At 33.7% G+C, this 15779-nt stretch overlaps 1 protein-coding gene across 2 annotated transcripts in view; it reads left to right on the top strand.

The window, feature by feature from the left end:
- Positions 1-3848, top strand: part of LOC149793062 (ras-related protein Rab-13-like) — a 39009-nt gene extending 35161 nt beyond the window's left edge. Inside the window, exons 5-7 of one of the 2 annotated variants that reach the window (XM_089966285.1) lie at positions 1630-1722; positions 2104-2220; positions 2649-3848. In XM_089966285.1, coding sequence (XP_089822411.1) covers positions 1630-1722; positions 2104-2220; positions 2649-2717 — 279 coding nt within the window. In that variant the 3' untranslated portion in view covers positions 2718-3848. The remainder of the gene's footprint in view (positions 1-1629; positions 1723-2103; positions 2221-2648) is intronic. The other variant, XM_089966286.1, reaches the window with a different exon arrangement.
- The last annotated feature ends 11931 nt before the right edge of the window (positions 3849-15779 follow it).

Raw genomic sequence — 15779 nt, forward strand, 5'->3', positions numbered from 1 at the left:
CCACCGGAGCGGTGTTAATTAGCGGAGTGTCATACTTTTTTGGGTACAACATAAATGTGTTCTTTCCTGCATTTTGAAGTCTATCAGTATGTTCAGTTTCAATGCCTGGAGTTCTCAGTGCCATTAGTATTTCAGACTGTCTGGGGCAGTTTGAAATATCCCCGAAATCAATAGTCTGACACACCGAGGTGGGGAAAGCTATGAATCTCTGGTATCCTCCACTCCAATCTAATTGGATGTGGAAGTAGTTATTTAGTTTGGTTCCACCTGACTGTGCAGGCCGTTGACGACCTACTGTGGCTAATTCCTCTTCCATTCAGGGAAATTGAGTGAAATTCTCTAGAGCTAATTTATGAAAATGGTGGTCTCACACTACTATTGAGATTACTACAAAACAAAATTGAAAAAAATTTAAGAAAACAAGGCGGTAATATATGTCGAACAATTTGTGCAGTTTGCTGAGGGCAAGCAGTACAAACTATGAAAAATGATTTGACACAGCAATTGTCAAACAAAATTGCAAAAAATATGAAACATGAAAAAAGGCTATGAAAAAAAGACAAAAAATAACTAGAAAATACCTTTAGAGGTTGTGTGTGTAATATTTAACACAGCTCAAGTGGTTAATCCGTTTGCGTTCTACGTGTCATTGCCGATGATAAAACAACAGACTTTACTTCTCAAGAAGGAGTATCAATATGTTTCTTTGAGAAATGTTTGAAAATTTAAACTTAAACGCTATCAGAAGTTATTCGGCAAAGTACTGTTACATACATACATACATACATACATACATACATACATACATACATACATACATACATACATACATATATACATACATACATACATACATATATCTTGTCAACTGAAGAATTCTCAAACTTACTGATAAGACAAATGGCACATATTATAGACGTGTTCCAGTCTATTTATTGCAACAAAGTCATCTTAAAGTAGCATTAAAGCCATACGTGTGAGTGTGTGCGTGCCTGAGTGTGTGTCTTGGATTTTTAACGTAGCTTTAACAATGTTTCAGTCATATCGCTACGATGTCTGCAGTGTGGCAGTTTCTAGCACTGTGGCATCATGCCGCAGACATGTAGCCTGATGTCCCACCCAGACACATTATCCTGACACCAGGCTGACCATTCTTAACACTAACCTTTTAATGCTGAACGCCAAGCGAGGCAGCAGTTAGTACCATTTTTGTAAGTCTTGGTATGACTCGGCCGGGGATCGAACTTTCAACCTTCCGCATCCCAGGCGGAGGCTCTAACCACAAGGCCACCGGAGCGGTTAAAGCCATAGGTAGTATAACCCTATCGATGTATACTTTTAGAATGATGTTTAGTTATTTCGTGTGTACAAATGAATAGGTACGTGGTAATAGATATGGGAGGGATGGGATATTTCCCGTTGATTGGGAAGATCCATTTGTTATGACTATATTAGAATAGTTTGCATTTTGGCATCATGCTGCGTACTGTTAGATTCACTGTTTCACATAGTTCTGTAATTCTCTTTATTATCTTGAAAACATGATATAGATTTTCTCCTAAAACAGCGGACGAAATATTGAAATTATTTTACAAGCTCTTTGTTTTCCTGAACATTTTTGCTTTGCAGAACTGCTATATGATGCCGGAAGTGGTCTTGGCCGGAAACAAATGTGATCTTCCTAATACATTTAAAGCAGTAACCAGGCTCCAAGGAGAAGAAGTTTGTGGAAAATTTTCATTAAAAAGGAAAAATTATGAGATCTTTCTTATCTAAGATTCTTTTCTTTTGTCTTATTTCTCTGAGAATCAAACTCAGTTTTAAGAAATCATGGTCATTTTTATGTATTTTGCTGGTATGAAGTTTACATCAGAATTTATATTTATGGAATGAAAATGATGTCTTAAGAGCATTTTGTAAACGTTTTTAAATATATGCGTATATTACATTTAGAGTAAAAATGATTAGTGACATCGATGTCCGAACTTTTTCTCATCACCAAACATTCAGTTCATCTCTCAGAAAAAGTTAAAGTGTCGAATATATCGCCAGTAATAAATGATTATGATGGTCATTATTATTATTATTATTATTTTATTCTAGTTTGCCGGCCTCCACCAGATTCCGTTCTTTGAGATCAGCGCCAAGCATGATCTGAATGTTACAGAAGCCTTTAAATCACTTGTACATGGAGTTCTATCCGTCCGTGGGTTAACACAGGTATACGTTTAACTTCATGTCTGTCTGTATTTTCTTCTTTCTTTCTTCCTGATTTAATGATGTAAATTCTTTTCCCCTACTTTTGTCGAAGATTCGTTTTTACAAAAAAGAGTACACTCCCATCTTGAAATCTTCTTAGTATAATGGTATGTGCTATTATAACAAACTGCAAGAGTTTCAGAATATGAAATATATAAATTTCGTTGCGATGGAATAAGAATTGCTTGACAATTTATATGCCTTCACATCATGTCTCAAACGGATAGTACTTATTTTTGTGTCAATGTCTCTCTCAGATAACACAGAACCCATCCACACACACACACACACACACACACACACACGCACGCACGCACGCACACACACACACACACTACACACAGATGTATACCAGTCCTGTGTGTTTAATTTTGTATACATATTTTCAGAGCACCAGAGACATAATAGACTTACGCAAGACAGATGCGTCCAACAAATCGTCCTCAACATGTTGCTAGTAAGAATTGCCGGATCTTGTGTTCATTTTTAAAATACTGCCAATGAAGTGGATATCGGTTCGACACGGCAGACACATCTAGTGATGGTTTTAAAACAAATTCTCCACAGAATATGCTTTAATTCAGCTCTTAAGTGCTGCCATCATTTGGATATCGGCTTGACGTTAGAGGATATTATTCTGTAGATATTCTTTTATTTCAAGTTATGTAGAGAAAGAAGGTGTGATAGATCTTTCCAAAGTGCACTATCAATAACAGATTAATAAGGAAGATAATGTGTTACGCAACGAAACTGAATGTGTGTGGGAATAATATTTTACTTAGCGGGACTGTAACACAAAGAAATCAATTGTTTAAGACATAACAATAGGTTAATAAGGAAAATTGTCTATAACGTACCGATATCAATGTTTATGTCCTCATTAGGACTTAATATCTCGTAATGTAATACATAATATGTAGATGTAATCTGCAAGGACATTTGATATATCAAATTAGTTATCAGCGCAAATATTTATACATGATGACTTTGTTACATCATTATAAAATACCAGCGAACAATTTACAAAAACATAGCTGTCGTTGGCAATTATAATGTTAAATGGATATTTATTGGCATGCATTACATGATTTACCTATCATATTCATGGAAATTCAGTCTTACGACATTGCGTTGATATTTACCAGGGATATACTGAGGCTATTCTCATGAGAATAGAAATGGATACACCCAAATCCAACATGCAAAATGAATCATTTCAATTACTAGCAGTGTGTGTCTTAGTATTTTAATGTCCGTGTGAAAGGTACATGCATGCAAAGGGGCGTGTATGCATGAAAGGTACATGCATGTATGAAAAGGTACATGTATGAAAAAGTAAATGTATCTATGAAAGGTACATGCATGTATGAAAAGGTACATTTACGTATGAAAGGTACCTGTATGCATGCAAAAGGTACATGTATGTATGAAAGGTACATGTATGTATAAAAAGGTACACGTATGTATGAAATGTACATGTATGTATGAAAAGGTACATACATGTGTGAAAGGTACATGTATGTATGAAAAGGTATATGTATGTTTGAAAAGGTACATCAATCATGATGTTGCTTTCACACACACACACACACACAGAGATATATATATATATATATATATATATATATATATATATATATATATATATATATATATAACATACCAATCGCTTATGACGACTTTGCAAATGCAAAGCATAGGTTTAAGCTTGACCAGCAGCGATAGCAGCTGAAATGGTATAAGTTTGTTAACAACTGGTCCATAAGCAATATGTAATAAAGACAGATGGACAATAAACAACATATCTGCAAAGACCTTACCGATAAAAAAATACAATCTTGGAAGAACATACGTTAGACAAATAGTCTGTTCATACAATATAAATTATGAAGAAATGGTAATTTTCTCGTATTTATTTCGGCATAATTCCAAACCTGACTGAAGTTTACAAGACTCACCAAAACACAGTACTTTCATTACAATACTGTGTTTTTGACATCATTGACGCAAGAACATCTGGAACTGATCTTTCTTTATTATGTTGGTTATTTTTCAATCTGTAGCTATTATAAATTACGTACCCTTTATTTTTTACAGTAAGTGTACTTAGAGAGATACGGAATTCTGGTCGTTCTTAACAGATGTTTCTTACTAAATGTTGTGCCAAATTGAGAACTGGAAATACTTGTATGAGGCTGAGATAAAAAATAAATTACCAAACATAAACCTTCACATGAAGAATTGTTGACAAGTGAAATCTTGTGAGTCATGGAATAATCATCAGCTGTGCGAGCAGCATTTCCCAAAATTTCCACCTTTAGATTGGTCTTGACATAGTTGTGGGTGAAGTTAGTTAACTCTTCAACTAACACAAGCTGTATGTGGTTATCAAACTTCTTGGCTTAGCACCGCTTATGAAATAAATGTTCTCTTTCCCTTCAAAGTTCGACATTGGTTTATCCAGTTTCTTTTCTACAATTACTGAACCTTGTCGATATGCCTCAGGTACCAACTCGAAACCTTAAAGATACATTCCTTAATCACCTCCAAATCAGCACTTTCTTGTACTTGCAGTGAAGTGTATATTTCACTAGCTTTGCCAATAAATATACTTTGTAGTAGCAATGTCCAATGCTTTCTTGTGCTTTTAAAATTTTCAGCACTTTTCTTAAAGTCAAGGAAGTGTTTATCTACTAATTTCAAACAAGAGTATAAAAACCCAATATTTCTGGTGCCATCAACATTTTAACGTGTTTGTAAAGGGAAGACTGTACTTCGTTTCTATGTATTTTAATCTTTATTGATATTCCCTTCCTTCTCTCTGCATCTGCACCTCCCTTTTCCTCTTCCTGAATTTGCATTTCCATCATTTCTTTCCAAAGTTGAAACTTTGTTTCCATCCAGTGTTTTAAATTAACTTTTATAAAAATTCCTATTAAAATCGAAGACATACTTACGAATTAAACCCAAATCACTGTCATCCTGAATTTCCTTTCCTACCAAATACTGAATCAAAATATTCTCTATCGCGTATTTTTTGAAATATGCTTTCGCTTAGAAAAGATAGCAATGAAATTCATCCATTTTCAAAGACACTAACCGTCCCTGGGTAGGACTTGAAAAATTAGTTGACTACATTAGATGACAGTGTGAATGATTGCTGGTTTGACTAAAGACTTCTCAAATATGTGAAATTCAAATCTTTACCAGAGCAACAAAACTTCCAATAAAAAAATATGATTTAATTTTAAAGAAAACTTGTTATATCGCTGAAATATAGAAATTCAGATCCCGGACGAGCATCCCATTTATATTCTGAACATAGGTCATAAACTGTGTGAAAGAAAGAAGTCAAACCAACAAAAAAAAAGTAAAATTAACAAATACATTATTTTCTGAATTACAAAGTGAGAATTTAAGACACATCATTGTGAATTAAATCCCTAGTAGTCCTAAATTTATAACCACAAGTCCAAAAGTATGTAATGAATTAAGTTAGTCTTGAATGTCGTGATGTACCACAATGATATAAGTCCATTCACAATCCTTAACCACGGACAAAATCACAATATAAATTAAATATGCATAATAATAAATTTAAGGATTTGACAGACAAGAGCTACATGAACGCACTTCAAGGGTAATAGTTTCCGAATATATTTACGCAGATTACGACGGAGAAGGTTGGGGCGTACAAGTCACAGTTCCTACATTTTGTTCCATGTGCTCTGATAAAAGTAGTAACATCATCCACAAATTCGGGCGCCAAACCCTTCTGAGCGTATCTTCTGCCTCACCTGATCAATTTAATAACCGAATTTTTCACATTTTAGTCATTAGTTTGATGAGAAAGATAATGTTATCAAGGCTGAGATAATTTTGAAAAGTAACAAAATGAATGACAAATAATATGTGCGGATACAACGGACACGACATGATGACTCATTTATGAGTTGCGAACCGGAAGATGTCTCTAACAACATTATAGCAGTTATACAAATACAGATTTTACAAATATAATGCAATCCCAAAGGTATTATTCATCAGAACCCGAGAAAAAAGAACCAAACGAAAGATACCTCTAAACGTGAAAAGCTATAATACGAAGTTTTACTGTACAAATTAGATTCCTACTAATTTATTATTGATGTAAACCTAACAGTAACAAATTTCTTTCGCTGTAAGTTTGTTTAAAAGAAAAGCATTTCTCAAGTGACACAGAATATGCGTTATACAAAAATTCTAAAGTCTGAAAGAAAGAAATTATAACCTTCTTTAATGCTTCTGATAGAAGCGAAATATATATTTTTAAAAAATTGTGAATGAAACTATTAAAAAAGAATTATCCCTAAAAGGGAGCAAGACTTCTTAATACAGTTGTCACGTTGTGTGCGAAAAATTTCCTAACAATTCCTGCCGCATGTTTACAAATGTCTTCCGATAGAATTCGTAATTCAAAATACTTTAGGTAATATCAATCGTGTATACAATATTACGACTTTAGAACGATTCTGAAACAAAGAAACTACCTGTCCATGACTTAGCCATTGCGTCACAGTCAAGTTCGCGGTTAATTCAAAGAGAACCTTGCTGCGGTGGTGAAAAATTCTGTTTGTTTTGTAATCAATCAATGATGTAAACGGTTGTCTTAGTCTTACAGACCAGAAAACCCGACATTACAAACATGTCAGTGCTACCACCCCAGACAGTTTTCAAAGAGACCACCAGTATCCAATCAGAACTAAGATAGTCAAATTTTGGGCGGGGTATCCTGCAGCCAGACATTATACTGTTACATTCATTTAGGAAGATTCATTATAGGTTTTTGATTAAAGAAACATCACAACACTCCGAGAGCAAATTGTACACTTGTAAAAAGAGTGAGAGAAAGGATACATTATATAACGCATTAATTAACTACTTTTGGATTTACTTGACACACTAAGTTAAAAAAAAAAACTTTATATAGGGCAAAAGAGAGAGGAGGACTAGTCCTGCCTAGCACAATATTACTAAAAAAGTTTCCAGGAAGTTCAGAAACATGAAGGATTTATTAGTCAAATACAGGGATAAAAAGAATTATGGGGAATAAATAAATACAAAACTTACGAATGGCTAAGAGAGGATATCACAAAAACTTACGTAGCAAAGTAGAGTAAGAGAATTTTGGTAATAATTGGGATAGAGCATGGGGGTACTGGGCCAACATCAGTTCCCTAAAAATACAAAGTATAATTTTTACATACATGCATAATACATGGCTAACGGGGGAAGTAGCCCTAAGAAGTCATATGATAAAAATAATACCAAAATGCCCTATTTGCAAACAGGCTAATTTCACCAAGTATCATGCACTAGCGTACTGCGAGAGGTATCGAAGGAACAACATAATATTTTAGACAGAAAATTAGGGGGAAAAAACTGGTTTTAAAAACCACAGATTATATAACTAAAACAATGATGGCCTGTGGTCAGGTGATTACTATCAAAAAGTAGCTCGACTAAACAGGACATGAGAAGGGGGGGGGGGGAGAGAGAGAATGGAGAGGGCTCTGGTTTACAGCCCAAGTAGTTGTATGTACCGGTCTGTGCACGGGCTGGAGCCATTACCTCATCTCTCACATCATGGTAACATACAAATGATCTACTAATTACAACCCATAAAGCAGAAAATGAATTGTTCCTTCGGTACCTTAAGAAATAATACTATAAAATGTAACCAACATATAGAAAATGGGAAACCCAATAATTATTAATAAATTCATAAACATAATGAATTACTTTTTCTGCTTTTTTTCCTCTTTCCTTCTTTCCTTGATAAACTTTAGAGGGACACAGGGAACCTTCGTATGGGAGAAGTAACCCTTAGTGTTACCCATTATAACGTGTAGGAAGATAACTAACATATTTTTTACATATGTGATTTTAGGCACTTTCGGATCACTGTTCGGTTTTAAAGGTGCCATATACACCAGATATTGCTAAAATTAGATCATACTGGCATACAAGGCTGTGCCCATAATTTAAGAGAATCATATGGAAAATAAAAGAAATGCGGTTCCGTAAACAGGGCATGGCTGTCTCTCTCAAAATGAGAAACGTCTCATCAGGAATACACATATAAAACAACAGAATTTGCTTAAATCAGAATTCCAAATTATAGAAAATTAATTTTTGGACCCAAGGTCCAAATAATAAAATGCAATTTTTCTTTAATTTAATTTTTTTTTTAAATCAATCAAATTTTAGGAAAACCTAAAGGGAAATTTGACACTAATGTTGTCTTCACATACAAATCTATAGCATACAAACAAAATAGCAAATACACATATGGCATACATAGGACATAGGGGACCCTTAGCAAAGGTCACTTGAAAACAAAAGGGAAGGGAATCCGACTAGGATATTGAAGCCTAGGTCGGATGAACAACCCTTTAGAATACACTAGGGAAAAAAGAAAAAAAAATCGCTTCTTCCATATTAAACAACAGGCAAATATGTTAGACTTTGACCTTTGAGAACCTGATCTGTTCCATGCCTTTTCAAACTGTAAAATTCATTGTTGATATCTCAGAAATAATTCTGGCTAGTTTCATATTCCTGTCATTCAGCATAATATTGGTTGCTATGTTTACAAAATGTAATTTGCATTTTTAAAAAAGATCACTTTTTATCGAGGGTGGGTGGGCTGGACTTGTGGGAGACTCTGACACTCATAAATACTGTTCTGTGCGGGGTGGGGGGGAGGGAATACAGGAGAATTATTCCAAAGGACTGTTTTGATGCTTGCGACTTAAATGGTTCAGCCATACAATCAAATTTAATCATACAATAATAATACCCATGTTCTCTTTAAGAGGGCGCTCACCAGTAATTATGTACTTTTGAGAGTGACGTATATAAGGTGAAGTAGTTTGCATTTAAAACATGCACAATGGAGAGAATGTTGGCATACCTCTGTGCTACATTAATGTAATGTGGATGATATTTCTTTGGATATTGTACTTTTGGAAACTACATGATCTAAGCACACTACTAACTAAAATTACTGCTCTCTTGTGCTAAAAAAATATCAGCCTGAATTAGTCTAAAGTACACTATTTATAGCAGTTATTAAAATAGGGAAAATGAATTTTGCCAGACTAGACAATACCAGCTTCTGAAAGTGCAATGAATGAATTACCAAATATATAAAAGGCAAAAAAGTTTTAGCTCTTTTTTATACAATTTACCTCTGAAGTTCAGGAAGTGAAAATGACCAAGTGGAGCTCGCACTTTTTTGAAAGGAACACATCTGGAGTAAGGCCAAGTTGTAAACTCTATAACCTCTATAACCCATAGTACATCCATCAATCATACACCAAAATAAAGGGAATTAAAGGTTCTTTGAATTATACCAAAGATATACAACGTCTTTTTTAAATAGCCAGTATAATCAGTGAGGAAAGCCGGGGAAATTCGCTATCTTTAAAATTCTAAAAATATGCAAACTACGAAACTGTAGAGCGCCACCAGAGTAATTAGACACTTTGGTCCCCGATTTTGATTTCGCGGATTTCTTGATTAACGGAGCAAATTAACGTTTGGGAATTCTGTTCCCGTTGAATAATGTCCGGATAGCGAGGTTTCCGGATAAACGGAGTCCGGATTAACGAGGCTCCTCTGTCTAAGCAAAATTTTCTCTTTATTGTAAATCAACTCACAAAGAACACGAAAAAAATAGTTCATAGACATCAAGAATCTACAGTGATATTATATGAATATTATGATCAACCGCAAAACCCGTTTATCAAGAGCGAAGTCCAAGTATGGCTGCTAAAGTTACATACAGTAATAACGATAGAAAGCATATTAGTTTTACCATGTCTTATCTATGGAAAGTAGATACGGTCCAACAGGGCAAATTGTAAAGACAGACATCATGAACTCTTCAGCGGAAAATACAGTGTTCAAAGACATCTACGGCGTAATTTAAATTATAAAAATCCAAAATGTCTTCCCCATAATTTGTCTGAATATCAATCTCACCTGATTATCAAAACCTTTGATAATGACGATCCAATTTAAGAAGTATTAATATTGTTAATTAATAATGAAGAAACATATCGTTTTCCACACATTTATGGTCCACAGATTTAACAATGCCATGGGGGGGGGGGGGGGGTACAGAACAATTCGATTTTTAGAAAATTATGTCACGATAGCTAATTGCAAACAATCTCATAGACGATAATTTCACAAAAGCAATTTAAAAAATATAGAATATCCAATGACATAGTGAAGACACCAAAAACCAGTTTATGGGTTATTACGTCCTATTTACGAGGCAAACACAAAAGCTTTGCACCTAAATTTTTGAGAAATTTATTTTATCCATACAAATATACCGATTCATTTGAAAGTATGAATCAAACGGAGCTGTCACTAGTTGCAAAATTATATTTAAAACTCACCAAAGGAAGAATTAACGCAGAGGATTACGAACTTGTCGAAGATGGTATAAAACATTTTAAACTTAATTCTCTTGGTAATTTTAATGACTGCTGTTATGTGTATTTAATTTGTAGCATCGTTGGCTTTTCGTACTGATTGTATGTTGCATCTATATTTTGTACTTGACCATGTCCAGAATCAAGTCCACGGTGTTCCTGACCAGTGACATTTACTTTGTAAACAATAAATTATATAGCTAAAAGGGGCCCCGAGCGGTCTAAAGCGCTCTCCGTTACGGATCACTGCCATCTCACCTCTGTCTGCGTGGGTTCGGGTCTCGGATTCGGCTAATGTGGGTATGTGAGAAAGCTTGCCAGTAGCTTCTCGTGGGTCGGTGGTTCTTTCCGGGTTCTTCCTCCACCATTAATACTGGCCGCCAATTATAGCATATCGCGTGCTAAAAAAATGGCGTTAAACCCTACAACAACAGCAACGACAACATAGCTATAATTTTATTTAAGATTGTGATTAAATATTCAAACTATATTAATCTAATGTTTACCTGAATTCGAGTTAAAGACACAGTATCGATTTTGACCTTAGAAGCGTCTAGAATGGAACATGTCATCAAGTTCACAGAGTAATTCCAGAAAATCGTAAATGTGACCTAGATCAAATAGATGGGTATATAATCTTGTTTGCTAGAAACATTACTCATTCTTTCCTTAACATCTGAATCAGTCTTATTGTTGGGTTCCGTTGTTTTTTTATTATTAAAATTATTACTCACTAGAATTACAAAGTGCTCAGCAGTATTTTTGGACAGACACATTAATCTGGAATATTAGTGAATTAAGACAAGAATATTTTTGGATTATATATTGCGAACAATCAAACAAAACTGGCAGCACATCGTCATAATCAAGACCACCGGCAAATTAAGATATTCGAGTATCTACGCAATCAACACATTCACTGTTGGAATTTAATTGGAATACCAATGGAATTCAATTAAAACTACATATATTTGAACTTGTGATAGAACGCTTAGGACTATTTGCCTATTTAATTCACAATACTGTAAGTTCTTTTTAAATGTTCACTTTTCTATTCAAGGAAAATAAATTTGTTTAATTTTACAAAAATTATTGGTTTTCCCTCATTTGTGTGTGTGTGTGTGTGTGATTTGGACTTTTTAAAATAGCTTTAAAAAATTTCAGTCATATCGCTACCATGTCTGCAGTGTGGCAGTTTATAGAATTGTCTAGCACTGGGGCATCGTGTCGAAGAAGAAAAGCGTGAATTCCCACCCAGTCACATTATCCTGAAACTAGGCAGACCAGTAACAACACTAACTCGTAATGCTGAGCGCCAAGCGAAGAACCATTTTTGCAAGTCTCTGGTATGACTCGGCCAGGGATCAAACCCACGACCTCCCGCATCTCATTTCTTTTAGCTAAAGACTACACAGTTGTAACACTATGTAAAGCAGATACTTTAACACTTTGTGATATTTTTCAGGAATTTAGAATAATTACAAGACTCGTCACATTATTCTAGTGCAGAAAAGTTGAGCTCAGAATACTAGCTTCAAAATAAGCAAGGTGCAATTGGAATTGCTAACACATTATCATGTTTCAATGAATCAGAGGAGAAAAAATGAAGTATACCTTATTTACCTACAAAAGCAAATTATGAGTATAATAAAGTCAACAAAATCTGGATCCTAAATAATGGAAACGATACGGTAAGGTCAAAGCTTACGAGCCTAAGGTCAACAAATTACTATGAATGGCCCACGAGTCTATGTTGCCCGTTAGAAATATTAAATGGGACGACGTCTTTCACTCTGACGTATTCTAGTGATGAAAATGTATTTATAGAAATTCTGCATGTAGATTTAGAAGTTCCAGCCGATTTGCACGGTTCTTATCCTTTGGCACTGGACAAGTCTAATCCCTATTGAGAATTATCATCGGACAAGTATAATCCACATTGAGAATTATCACAAGTCTAATCCCTACTGAAAATTATCACCGGACAAGTCTAATCCCAACTGAGAATTTTCTCCGCAACAAAGAATTTCATACAAAAAAAAATACAAACGCTCCAGTACCTAAATTAGTGTGCATGTTAAAATACAAAGAAAGATGTTATTCACGGTCAAATTTTTAAGTTATATATTCAATTAGGAATCAAGCTAAAAATGATGCAAACAGCAGTTATATTCAATCAAATGTATTAATTAAACAAATTTTACTTAATACAGACTAAAAGCAATGAAACTACAATATACTGATAGACAGAAATATTTTAAACTTTCTTTCATTTACAAGCAGAGCAACAATACAGAGAGAAAATTTAAGCTGCATCAGATTTTTCTATCACATCTGCTAAGTCTGTAATACAAATTTTGTTGAAGCTGAAATCATTGTTTCATTTAGTGCTTCATCTTTTTTATCCTTCTAAATTTAAAATTAAAATCGCTAATAACACTTAAAGATATTTCTGCCATTCATGTAACACGAATCCGGCACATACATTTGATTATGCCTGAATTTACAGTACCGCCTAGCTCTGCAACTGCAATTGAATTTGCTCCAGATATTCAAAAGAAATATGCAGTGTGGTGCCATTAAAATATATTACTATTATCCTTCTCGAAATGTTCAGCTGATCAATGAAAATATTCAAATTTTGGGCTTTAAAAATTCCACAAGCTATCAGATCTGTAAATGTATTCATTGATTTCACATTATCAAAGTAATTTAGACTTGTACTATTTATACAACACCGTGTAATTATCAAGAGTGAATAAAATTTTGTAGTCGAGTTACTCGTGTACATTTCAAGATTATAGAAACTGTCTGGAATTGATATGACCTCAGTTTCCGTCTTGCCAGTTATATTGTATAATATACTTTTGTTATGGGGGGTTGGGGGTCTTTTTATAATTATTAATTATTATTATTTGACATTGTCCTAAAAACAAAATGGATTGTGTAAAGAAATGTACAATCTACAATCTTAATGTTAAGAATGGGTTTTGAACTTATTTCTTTTTTATATTCAGACTTCCTTCAAAATGTAACGAGATGGTATCGTTAGGTCTCCCAACTTTACCACTGAAATAATTAGATTCCTTGCTATTGCATTCTTCACACCATTTGCTGTATTCATCACCTATCATATTAAAGTCATTGTGACTTATTCCACTATCACTACTACTACTTTACAAAACATTTAATCAATATTGTTCAAATGCTACGACTCTTTATGTTCTTAAACTATCAAAAACCAGCGACACCTACAAGTTTAGTAAATACAAAACATAAATGTATTTTTCTCAGAATATAAAAGCGAAGATTCAGACAGTATTCTTAAATCCCAAATAATTATAAATGTCTATCACACTACCAAAATTATGCAACGTTCTAAATCAATTCCTATAATCTTAAAAGTCCTATTGTACCAAGTCTTAAGGTACCAATATTCTTGAATGCACTAATGCACCATTAGTCTTAAATGTTTATGTACCAACAATATCGATGTATCAACGATTTAATCCAGAATGTCTTTAAATGAATTCACAATAATCTCAGAGTAGTGATTTAGTTCAAAAGGTCCAAGAGTACTTTTGTAATTCCGTATAAAATAAACAAAGGATTCTTTTCAAATCAAAACCGAGCTCACATACTGATTCCATAGACTGACTTAAAACAGGAATGAATTTTTTTTTTACAAACATCTTTTATTTAAAGACTGTAGCATGACCAATGATGCAATAGTATTTTCTGGAAAAATTCCCTAACCTGTAAACAAGGCCAGGTTTTGCTTCAAACGGCAATACCAACTAGTCTATTAAAAAAAGACAATTAGCCAAGGCAAGGCAAATCGAGGCAAGGCAATTAGCCAAGTCCAAATTTATGCATTTGCTGCAAATCATTCCACAAATATTTTGAAAGCAAATATTACACGAATACTTCCATACAAATTTATCTGACCACATTCCTAGATAACAAAACATTTAAAAGCAAATTCTGAGGAAGTACATGCAATAAAATATAAGAAAATGGCTTTCATCTGGAGACAAATAATATCCTTGTTAAAAAACATGGAAGTAAATGTCACAAAAAATAAATTTTTCTCCCCTGCCAATATGCTCCTCAAACAATATATATAAATATATATAAACTAGTCATGATCAATATTTATTTACATGAACAAAAATTGAAATAATCACGTTTTCCATTAACTTTTAATTTAAACTATGGACCCTGACTATAGTATCAAGTACACATGTGCCAGAGATGAGAAAACGAACTGAAAATTTTCTGGGCATCACCTGGGCACGTGTAAAGTGCAGTATTTCACAAGTAACCACATACATGCACAACACCTTCAAAATCATCAAAACATGTAAGAAAAGATTAAATATCATTTATTAACCTGAATTAGTCCTTCATTGTTTTGATAAGTCACTTGTGAAGTATAGTTGATACACTTTAAAATGAGTATATATCCCATTTTATCCTGTTTACCAATTTCAACTGCAGTGCCCGATTCCCGAGAAGCAATTCTAAATACATTCTGGTAAAACGGAGTATCATACAGCAGCAGCTGCTGAAATTTTGACTACCTTCAGCATGTTTACTAAAAATGTTGTAACAATGTTATTTCTTTTATAAAGTATATAGAACTATATATCTCTAAAAAGGTAATAAAATTTGCAACACAGTGATATGTTTTATTATCATTTACCAGTGTACATGCTCACAACTGTATTTTGAAATATGACTTGAAAGAAAAAAAAAAACAAATTAAAAAACTTACCAAGATGTTCAGTGAATCTTTTGTCCATCAAAATTAATGAAATGCTCCCAATATTATGCAAATAAAATAAAGATAATTCAATTTCTAGTATTTTGGTCCAAATTTGAAGTTTCTAGCACTGTTAGTTCAAAAGTTATAATAATTTTACTAAAATTGGACAACATGACACAAGAACAACTCATTTACTTCACATTCTGGAACATGTACTTCAGCGTGCAGTTTCTCCTGAAAACTTGTCACAAATTAATCCTAGA

This window comes from Sinohyriopsis cumingii, chromosome 8 (assembly GCF_028554795.1).
Source record: "Sinohyriopsis cumingii isolate HCF-2022 chromosome 8, ASM2855479v2, whole genome shotgun sequence".
Lineage (NCBI taxonomy): Eukaryota > Metazoa > Mollusca > Bivalvia > Unionida > Unionidae > Sinohyriopsis > Sinohyriopsis cumingii.